The 11,556-nt window shown below is 40.0% G+C and overlaps 1 protein-coding gene across 8 annotated transcripts in view; it reads left to right on the top strand.

The window, feature by feature from the left end:
* PSD3 (pleckstrin and Sec7 domain containing 3) overlaps positions 1-11,556 on the top strand; it is a 432,295-nt gene that overhangs the window by 328,848 nt on the left and 91,891 nt on the right. For all 8 annotated transcript variants that reach the window (XM_015565163.1, XM_006765503.2, XM_015565164.1 and 5 more), the window contains one exon: positions 8,644-8,687. In XM_015565163.1, coding sequence (XP_015420649.1) covers positions 8,644-8,687 — 44 coding nt within the window. The remainder of the gene's footprint in view (positions 1-8,643; positions 8,688-11,556) is intronic.

Raw genomic sequence — 11,556 nt, 5'->3', positions numbered from 1 at the left:
TTCCGATCCTTTCCCCACACAGCAGCCAGGGCGGCCTTCAGGAGCATGGATTGGACAGGTCACTCTCCTGCTTAAATCCTCGAGTGGTTGCCCAGCACACACAGATTAACCCTTGTTTTCTGGTCAAAAAACCCTACTTGACCTGTTTACCTGTTTGCCCTCATGACACACCACACCCCAGGCCCACGAGGCGCAGTGATGCCAGGGAGCGCTCGTTGCTCTTCCCTTCATCGTTGTGTGGCTGCTCCTTGTCACTTGTGCCCTAAATTTCCTTGCAGTGAGGCTTTCCTGACCATCCAGTCTAAAGTTACTCTTTTGAGTTACCTTATTTAATTACCTTATAATAATTATCCGGTGGCCTCCCAGAAAATGACAGGATCATCTTTATCTGCTTGCTTTCTTACTCTTTTGTCTGTGCCACCCCTACTAAGTCTTATCTGTCTGTGTTGTTCACCCCTGGACGCGTAGTGCCTGTGTCCCATATCAATTCCCAACAGCCTGGCAGATAGTAGAGACTCAATAAATACTTGTTTGCTGAATAGATGCATGAATGAGTGAATTGTTTTAAGAAATTTATTTATACTATACTGTTACAAGTGTTACAACTGTTATGCTATTCTTGTTACACACATGAATTATAGTCTTGTACTAGTTATAAAAAGATACTATTTGTATAAATACTTATAGTATAATACATATTATACTATTATAATAGAATGCATTCTTATTATTGCCTAGCAGTTATAAAAAATACTTTCCCCTCACATATCAGTATGTTACAATAAAATGTTTGTTGTGGTTATTATACATTAGAATAATACAATAAATATTAATTAAGCAAAGTAACCCATGTAGACAGTTGGAGCAGACAGATTATAAAAACTCAATGATGTATTAAAGGAGAATTTGAACTACTGGCCATTGGTTCATGTACACTGTGATCATAAGTTTGCTTAGCTCTGAACTTAGGATCAAACCTATCTCATAAGGTGTAGAAAGTCACTTTAGGAGTCATATGCTCTGTATAAATATATGTAACACCTTATTGACCAAGCCTTCACCTTATATAAAATGAATATATGTGTACATTAATGGAAATTTAGTGCAGTGGTTCTCAACCTTCCTAATGCCGCGACCCTTTAATACAGCTCCTCATGTTGTGGTGACCCCCAATTTCATTGTTACAAATTGAACATAATTAAAGCATAGTGATTAATCACAAAAACAATATGTAATTATATATGTGTTTTCCGGTGTCTTAGGCGACCCCTGTGAAAGGGTCGTTTGACCCCCACAGGAGTCGCGACCCACAGGTTGAGAACTGCTGGTTTAGAGGATTGCCTCGGTACAAGTGGTAAATACATTTATATTCACTTTCAGGTTGAGTCTAGTGCACTTCAGAGCTGTTCACCAAATGCTTTGGGGGTGCCTATTAGTATTATCTTTGGCTGCCCTTTTCCCTTTGGTAATAATGAAGGCATGGTGGTTCCTATCTTAACAGATAGCTCACAAAGATTCATTTGCCAGCAGGCAATCAGGCCAGTCCCTGGGCCCCACCTCCCCCGTAGAGAATCAAATCAATTTCTCTCTCCCTCCTCTCCCTCACTCTCTCTCTTCCTTTTACATTCTTGTTCATGTGCAATTTTAAAATATTTATTTATCTATTTATGAGTCATACCTGGGATTTAAGTGCAGTTAGTGATCCTACTAATCAGTAACCATGGCAAAAAAAAAAAAAAATTAAACTCATGGAGAAGGCAACAGGAGATGCGGTCTGACGTTCCACTGGGTGGGGATCAAAATGGTTGTAAATGTTTTCAAGCTTGGCTTGAGCTCGTGACCGTCAAAGAAGTGGTTTCAGAATTTGACCAGGTGAATTCTGAGAACTTTTTCCTATAGAATCATAAGATCTTGGAAGGAAGCCTAAGAAGATAGCCTTATGTAACCCTCTCATATTGCAAATTTAGAAAGTAAATTCCAGATAAAATGAATTAATTTGTCTTAAAAGGGCAAGTTAGTGACAGATGCCCCCCTCCCCCCACACACACACACTTTAAATTCTAAAATTCACTTGTTCTCTCTTCTATTTAATTTTTCTCTAAATCCATGTAATGTAATGTCACTTATTAGGCACCGTGAAAGTGTCTTGCACACTGTAAGAAGGGAGTGAAAAGTGAGGCAATTCTGTTAGTGACTAATGCTCCATTAGGTGGAGCAGCGCATCTTGTTATCCTTACATCAGAGGCCCCTGAAGGCAGGGTGGGTTCCCCTGCACCAGCATGATGCCACTCTGGCCTGTAGAATGTCCTCAGAAATGTTCATTAGGAGATGAATGTTACACTTCAGATTCCCTTCCAATAAGGTAAGGGCTTTCTGATTCATTTTGGAGAGTCTGTTATGGATTTGTTGCTGGCACATCTATTCAGTGGAGCCAGACACTTCCTGGTTAGATGCTTCTGCCATGGCTGGCTGGGCCTGTACTGCCCCACAACACAAGGTTGAGTTAATTACCCAGGACACCAATTTTGACTGTTTACATCCAAAAATATATATCTGACTATGGATTTGGAAAACAAACTCAAAAGAGGTTAGTTTACATTGAGCATGTTCTGACCTTCAGGAAAGCTAAGAGTTGAATGTCTATGAAGTTGCTTGTGAATATATTTAATGTACCCTCTTTAGACTTGCGTACCTGAAAACTGTCCCATAGATGTGGGAACACAGGTCACTCAAAAGGTGTCAGTTTCCAGAAACTTACCTATATTGTGTACTTCTCCCTAAAATGGATCCATCTGTGAATACTCTTGTGGTCAAAGCTTCAAGCTATTTACCCTTTTGTACTTCTGTTTGACAGTTGCCTTATGGCATTTTTTAAAAAGCATAACTCTCACTCATAACCTTTTCAATATTGTGCAGGCGTAAAATCTGCAAAGGTAGAGAGGGGGCAGATGAAAAGTCCATTATAAATACTGGTTTTAGGGGAACCTTTTTTAATGAGGGGGCAGTGCAGTTTTTCAATATTATTTTAAGACAAAGAAAATAAAAGTTGAGACCCATTGCTTTAAGATATTTTTGAGTTTTTTAAACCAATTTGCAGTTCATTTGGTATAACTATAGTTTCATCATTAATTTTTAACCAATATCATTTTCAAACACAGTCTTTCTCTGATAGCACTCTCAGAGTGGTGCATATTTAATTCTGTATTTGAAAGTGCTTGATCTGAATATCCGCATGAAACAGTATTGCACTTGGAAAAGAGAGCCATAGCCAGTGTTGATGGTGTCAGAATGCTGGCTGGGTCACCTCTCCCTGTGGGCACTGGCCGTCTCACTGAGGAGAATTGGAAGCTATGTTATCCGCTGTACTTTTCGTGATAATTCAGGAAGCAAGGAGGGGGGAAATCATTGGAGTTTAGAGATGATTGAAATAAAATACATGAATTTCATAGACTGCAAAATTCAGAGAGAGAGAGAGAGAGAGAGAGAGAGAGAGAGAGAGAGAGAGAACGAACGAGAACTGACTGACTTGCGGTTACACAATGCAGGTAATGGGGAAAACTTCAGAGAACCAGGCGTGGGCTGTCAGTGACAGTGCTAAGCCTTGAATAAAATTGCATTTTATTTTCTTGAGGAGCAATCAAAAGTGAAGAACAAAGACTGAAAAGTAAATTTAGGCCAAGCTTCCTTGATCTCTGTAATTTACGCCATTTACTTTGCTTTCTCCTTTGAATTTGAAGACTCGTTCTGTCCTGTTGAGTCTGGGTGGAGGCACCTGATTGTGTCTAGGCTCTGGTTGAGTAGCAGGAACTTCAGTTAGAGAAAAAATTGGCAAGCTTGTAAAGCAGGGACTTTTCACCAAGGGTTCGTATCAGAGTCTCATGTAGGTGTTGGGAAATATGGGTTTACAGGTTCCTCATCTGGTTCCTCATATTGTATATTTAGAAAATAACATATAGCCATAACCAGGCATTGATGGTATCAGAATTCTTGCTGGGTAAAGTCTCACTGTGGGCACTGTCGGCTTCACTGAGGGGAACTGGAAGCGATGGTATCCTCTGATAAAATACAGTTTTATTCAAGGCTTAGCACTATCATTGACAGCCCACGCCTGATCTCTGAAGTTTTCCCATTACCATGCATTGTGTAATCACAAGTCAGCCTCTCTCTCTCCCTCTCTCTCCTGATGATTCGGTAGATCTGTGATAGAGCTCAATAATCAGTGTTTTAAAACTTCCTTGGCTAATTCTGGTGCGTACCACTGCAGACTTTCAGTTGAGACCACTATAGTAAAAGACTACGTCTTACCTAAGGACTAACTCTGGAAATATTTCTGAAAATCAACCCGTAGGTATGATCATTCTTTATTCAGACATCTGTCTTCCATTTATGCCCAGATGTATTTTTTCCTAGGGCTGCTGTAATAAAATGACCACAAACTTGATGTCTTAAAACAACAGAAATTAATTTATTTATTTACAATTTTGGAGGCCAACCATGTGAAATCAAGGTATTTAGGAGAAAATCTATTCCCTGCCTCTTCCAATTCCCGGTGGTTGCTGGCATACCTTGGCCTGTGTCTTATCTCTAATTTGTCACATTGCCTTCTCTCCATCATAAACTCCCTCTGCCACCTTCCTATATAGACACCACTTTAGCCCAGATACTCTTCCCGTCTCAGTCATTAACTTCATCAGAGTTCCATCCACATGACCAGTGATAGGCAAGGCCAGGGGGTCAAAACCACATGACCAGCCATACACTAGGGGAGGAAAGGTCACCCTGGGGGCAAGGTCCTTGTTTTCTCAGTTTTGCCCCTTGTTAGTTAGGCACCAGGGCTTTCCTTGTTGACCTTTCGTACCTGGCCCATCATCCTTGCTCTGCTCAGGCCTGTCTACCTGCCTACCATTGAGGACTCTGACTTGAGTTTTTTGTATTACTGTAGACATGAACTGCCTCATGCTTTATATGCCATGTTTCTGTACTGAAACAATTACATAGTATTTTATACCAATACAGTTTGCTAAGATTGAGAGTACACTCTCTCCATTAGGTCTTCATGCCCTAGTTCCTCTTGACTGAGTTTGTGACGCTTTGGGAACATCCAAGTGCAGCTGACATGTGGATCTGAACTTCACAAGGGTTCGCATGGGCTGAAGATAACCGATAAGTTCACTCACACTTAAGAGATAAGATGAGGGAGACAGAAGTAATGAGTCAGATTACCCAAGGAGAGAGGAGGACATTCAGGACACTCTGTGTCACAGAAAATAAGGAAGACAATATTTGAGAGTATTCAGTGCTGCTGAAAAGGTGAAAAGATACAGAAACACTAAAATGTGGCCTTGAATTTAGCACTGAAGGAAGCTGATGTGTCTATTGTGACCAGTTTTAATAGAGCAACAGGAATGAAAACTAGATTGCCTGAACTGAAGAGATTAAGTGGAAATAAGAATTACAGGAACATCTCTCAGAAACTTGGCTTAAAAAGAGAAGCTGGGGAACAAAGGTGATGACTGAATTGCAGAAGTGGGGTTGGGAGAGATGCGCCTGTTGGAAGCCTGTTAGGAAGGAGCCAGTAAAAGAGATGTTACTGCAGAAAGGGAAGGTATCAGAACCAGTGAGGGCTTAGCTTTGCAGAGATGGGACACTCCCTCCCTTACCATCAGGGAGAAGGAAACAGTAGATGCCAGTGCTGATGCATTTTAGGGAAGACGGCAAAAAATTGAAGGAGGCTCATGAGTGAAGCTCTGCTGATGTTTGAGATGATGACTCTCCCACGGCTTTAATTTGTGCTGTTATTTAATTTTCCCTGTTAGTGCTGGATTAGTCACATGCAAATAGAGAAGGCTGTGCAGCTAGGAGGGTCACACTAGTGGCTAGGTCAGTGCTACCCTCTCTTTTATAGATACCCAGCCCCCTTGGCTCCAGGGCTGGGCCCAATCAGGTACCTCATCTCCCAGCAACATGGATTAGTTAGTCCATGAAGAAAACAGGTGACCTAAATCACACCATTTTGGTATCTTTTCAAACTGGAGCTTGGAAAAAGCACTGTTGGTTTTCTCTTGTTGAGAAACACAAAGATGTGAATGAGTATTGCTTGTTGTAAACATGTTTCTTATGTATTAAAGAAACAACTGGAGATGTTTGGGGTAGGAAGGGGAGAAGAGTTGAGAGGAGAGGGCAGAGAATTCAGAGTGGGAAAAAGTCAGAGTGGGATTGACTGGTTGAGAGTTAAATAGATGTTAACAAGACGGGTTGAGGTAGCCGAGTGTGGGGTCCAGGCTGCACAGGAAAGGAAGTGGGTCCTGTGGTAAGTCCAGGAAATTTATTTCTTAACCAAGCTAGGAAGATAAAAAGGATAGCAAGTTGTGGTGAGAGTATGAGAGTGTTGGATGCATTTGCAAAACAAATTTTGCTTTCTTAAGAAAAAATAATGGATCATACAAAAACTGTAAAATGATTCATGAGAATCCCTTTGTAATTTTGCGATTGAAAAGGTTAAGGTAATATCCCCCTTTTAGATTTGTCCTTATATACACAAGGAGAGAACTGGACTTAGAATGTGGCAGGTTTGTTGAATTTTATAATGTTGTTGTTGTACTGTATGCAGCCGATTGAGTAACAAGAATTTTCTAATTTGGAACTCTTTAACTAAAACATTCTTGGGGGCGGGGGAGGGGGGTAGAGAAAAGATTTTATTTCAGGGCAGAATTGAATTTGAATATGTTAGAAAAATTTTAGAACTTAGTTATCACTTTTAACTACCTTTATGAATAGGTTTTTTTTTTTTCTTTACCACATTGTTAAATTACTCTGGGTAGTATTGAGTATGATGGTTTATAGAGAACCTTTAGCCGAAACCGGTTTGGCTCAGTGGATAGAGCGTCGGCCTGCGGACTGAAAGGTCCCAGGTTCGATTCCGGTCAGGGGCATGTACCTTGGTTGCGGGCACATCCCCAGTGGGGAGTGTGCATGAGGCAGCTGGTCGATGTTTCTCTCTCATCGATGTTTCTAACTCTCTATCTCTCTCCTTTCCTCTCTGTAAAAACTCAATAAAATATATTTTAAAAAAAAAGAACCTTTAATCTCTCTTTTCAATTGTAGCTTCTCAGCCCACTGTTGCTTGTGGGTTCAAAATGTCTCATATAAGTAATAGAATCCATTAAAGGTATAAATAGAATCCATTTATGCAGCGAGATTCTCTTGAGTCTTGAGTTAGGGATCTACTCTCCGCAGTTCTCTAAGTGCAGTTTCATGGACATTAGGTAGGTCATAGGTTGTAGTTTTTTAGGAAATCTGAGTTTTCCCAAAGAATGTCCAATTTACAGCATGGGCTTTGTGCCTTGATGTACCCCTTATTCTAATTTGGTGTTTTATCATTTTTATATTTGAGGATACGTTTAACCATGTCCTGATAATGATGAAATGTATCCTAATATTTAGTAGCTCTCATAATTATTCAGTAGTTAAATTAACTATTGTAGCCACACTGAAAAATTCCCAAAGTCTGTCAAGATACTGGCTAAGGATACATGTCTTGGATATTAAATAATATAAAACCTGTAACCTAAATATATTTGAACTGAACTTGGAAGTGTTTTGAATGAAAAGGGGATTCACTATTGGTGTGCAGTCTTCTGTTTACACACATGTAGACTGCCTCCTCCCGTGGACAAGACAGAGTGAAAGGCAGCGACAGGAATACATTTCTCCCCCTGCTCTGCTACCTGGGAAACTGTCTGAACCTCCCACTTCCCCTTTTGGAAGATGATTGTTGAATGGCACTGATCCCCCTTTTTTTCATCTCAAAGTAAATGACGTCTTTGCTGTGTCTAATAGGTTCAAGTCCTTCTTTGGAGAAAAATGTTCCGACTTCATCCCTGTGTTATTATGCGCCCAAGTTATCCTTTTCTTCAGTGTAATTTGCTGATGTGGTTTTATATCTTAGAGATGCATTTGTGTTTTCTTTATAGCAACTTACTCAAAATTAAGAGGAGTGGCCATGAGGAGGAGTGGCCTTTCCTTGGATTGTTGTTGTAGTGGAACAGCTTGATTCCAAGGAGCATAGATGTGATGCAGAGCTAGGAGGCCTAGGGAGGTAGTCTGAGCTGCCTTTGTCATTGTTACCAAGCCTCTAAAGCAGCCTTCTGCCTCCCCATCCACCACCGCGCACACACCAGCATCACACCACTGTGAAGCGGAATCGTAGAGTTAGACAGGTAACAGCTGCTTCAGTCACTGGTATAGATGGTTTTCTATAACTGGCTGTAGTCCCCCTTCCATGTATTAAATTGTTGTGGAAATAGTTATATTTATTTCATTAATGAAAAAGGTATGAGTACTCCAGTATCTAAACTAGTGAAACTACAAGACCATAAGAAAAATTTTAATCATATCCTGTTTTAAATAGGATATAAATGTAGAATGTTTAACTGTGGTAAAATGCAGTACAGTGGTGTGTGTTTCTGTTTCAAAATGCTGCTTACCCTGCTCATTCCTCATCTCCGCACAGGGTGGCCAGCCAACGGGCTTGAGAGCTGCTTGCCGAATCCCTGAAGCATTTTAGGGCTTTTGTTACTGTCTGAACTCAAAATATGGAATGGAATGAAAAGAATAATCCCATCTTGTTTTCTGTCCTCACAGGCTCTCTACAACTCCATCAAGAATGAGAAGCTTGAATGGGCAGTGTAAGTATGCTGCTGTCAGCCTTTTAGCAAATGAACTGCTTGCTCTGTTCTTACTGTCTTCCTTCATGCCTTAGAGCAGCGGTTCTCAACCTGTGGGTCGCAACCCCTTTGGGGGTCGAACGACCCTTTCACAGGGCTTGCCTAAGACCATCGGAAAACACATATATAATTACATATTGTTTTTGTGATTAATCACTATGCTTTAATTATGTTCAATTTGTAACAATGAAAATACATCCTGCATATCAGATATTTACATTACGATTCTTAACAATAGCAAAATTACAGTTATGAAGTAGCAACGAAAATAATTTTATGGTTGGGGGTCACCACAACATGAGGAACTGTATTAAAGGGTCGCGGCATTAGGAAGGTTGAGAACCACTGCCTTAGAGGTATCCTAGAGAAGGATTAAATGTGCATGTGCAGTTCTCATTTTACACCAATGTCTTGCTTACTTTGTTTGAAGCCTTAAGTATCCCGTATCTTTTTCTTGGTACCCAGCATGCTCCTATTCTAAAAGAAAATAGCATTCTAAAAGAAAATCTGATAAAATTACTTGCATTCCAAAGTCCAGTATAAATGATTTTGGTACCATCCACTTATTTTAATTCTCTCTGTCCTATCATCCTAGATCAAGGCTTTCCACTCCTATTTCCTATGATATTAGTTATACCAGGATACTGACGGATAATTTTGATAAATGATAGATTAAAATAAGCTAAAAAAATGTTTATCTGTAGAACTTCCAGAAGCTTCTACAATGACAATATATATTGTGGATCTCCAAGAGAGAAATACAATTTGAAATGATTCTTGAACCTGTTTGACAGTAAAATGTCGTGCTTCAAAGTACATCCTTTGGGAGATACTGTTCTGGATTAATTACACCTCTGTGTAGACCAACGATACCACTTTTGTTAAATTTTCATTGATCAGTGCAGCAGTCAAGGATTTTTTTATTGTTGACATTGTAACAGATATCTCCCATTTCCACCCCCTTTGCCCACCTGCACCCAGCTGCTGCCCCCCCCCCCCACCTTCCTGGCAGTGATGAAGAATTTAATCTTTACAAAATTATTGAAGACTCTTTATTAAATTTTTAATGAAGTTGTCAAGAAGTTAGGTCAAATACATTTTTAATTAGAACTATGTGTAATTTTTTTTATTTTCACTCATATTGAGCATTCACAAATATATTTCTATCGTGCAATCTAACATAGCAGTCTGCAGTGAACTTGTTTACAGGATCATAATGTGGAGGATAATTCTTATTCGTTCATATGCACATTGGGGAAAAGCAGTTTAGCAATTGACTGCCTCTCCCTTATAATATGCTAGAAAGAACAGAAAATATCAGTACCCCTTGAGTTGGTTCCATTAATTGTAAGGTCATATGGTACTGTTTTGAATTAGGGATTCAAAGTATAAATTGAGACTCTAACATTTACAAGTATATGTGATGGCTTATATGTTTGTATGTCTATATAGATATCACAAGCTTCACTTAAAGCAATGTATCATTTCAAGGAAAACTCAGTAATATTAATAAGAGTTCACAGTCTGAGAGCCAGAGTGATCTCTCTTTAATAAAAGTGGGTTTCCTAGAAAAGTTTCATAAATGATGTATGTAGAATCCAGCTGAAATAGTAAAGGCATATCCTGACCTATGCAGGATATCTACTCGAGAAAATTAATAAAAATGAAATAGTTATAAGCATAGTCACACTAGGGGAGAGGATAGTTTAAGGATTCTTTTACAAAGTTGTTTTTAAAAACAAACAAATATACTGCTGAGGATCTGTATTGTAAAGCTAGATTTTTGACGTTGAACTTTATTTATATTTATGTGTAGTGGCAATTTGGTACAAGAAAGCTTGATCTTGGGCCCTATCCATGTGTGGGGAGTGGGAGATTCCCAAGAACTGGATTCTTCTATTGCCTTCTTGTCAAGTCAACAGAGCATCATGTTCAGGAGCCCAGACCCCAGAATCAGATAGATTTGGGTTTGAATTCCAGCTCAGCTACAAAGATCTTGCTACAAAATGTATAGGATAATGTATACTTACATGGGAGGTATCTTGATGTTGATTTTAGAACCTTAGAAGAAATTGAATTATAAAATTATGGAATGTTATAACTGGTGGGACCTCAGAGATTTTTAGTTCATTGGTTCTCTAACTCGGTTCCATGGAGCCCTAGGAGATAGATGGCCAGGGGTCCCCATAAGTGATGTGTGTGAGGGGACAGGGAGAAGAGAACAGGGACTAGGTTCTATCTCCCACAAGCATCATGCCTCTTTCAACTGACCAAAGCAGCCCCACTATCACCTTGTTAAAATATTTATTTGGAGCTATACTTACTGTTTCTTCTCTTACCCAACCGGCGTGGCTCAGCAGTTGAGCATCTACATAGGAGGTCAGGGTTCGATTCCTGGTCAAGGGATATGCCCAGTTGCAGGCAGCCCCGGTTGCAGGCTCAGTCCCCAATGGGGAGCATGCAGGAGGAAGCCGATCGTTGATTCTCTCTCATCATTGATGTTTCTATCTCCCTCTCCATTCCTCTCTAAAAACAATAAAAATAGCTACACTAATAAAAAAACATGCAAATTGACCATACCTTCGCTGTGCCTTAAGCCATTCCTATCAGCCAATCAGAGCGAATATATGCAAATTAACCCAACCAAGATGGTGGCTGGCAGCCACGGAGCTGGAGCAAGCAGGAGGCTTGGTTGCCTCAATGATAGAGGAAGCCAACTTCCCGCCTGCTGCGGCTCTGAGCTTCACTCGAAGTAACAAAATTTCAATTATAGAAGGTAAATAAACCCCAGATACCTGCTTTCAGCCTATCAGAAGGCTTCCCTCCCGCT

The sequence above is a fragment of the Myotis davidii genome, unplaced genomic scaffold (genome assembly GCF_000327345.1).
Source record: "Myotis davidii unplaced genomic scaffold, ASM32734v1 scaffold93, whole genome shotgun sequence".
NCBI classification, from domain to species: domain Eukaryota; kingdom Metazoa; phylum Chordata; class Mammalia; order Chiroptera; family Vespertilionidae; genus Myotis; species Myotis davidii.
Note: the sequence above shows the minus strand (reverse complement) of the source record. Positions and strands in the feature narration are given on the sequence as shown.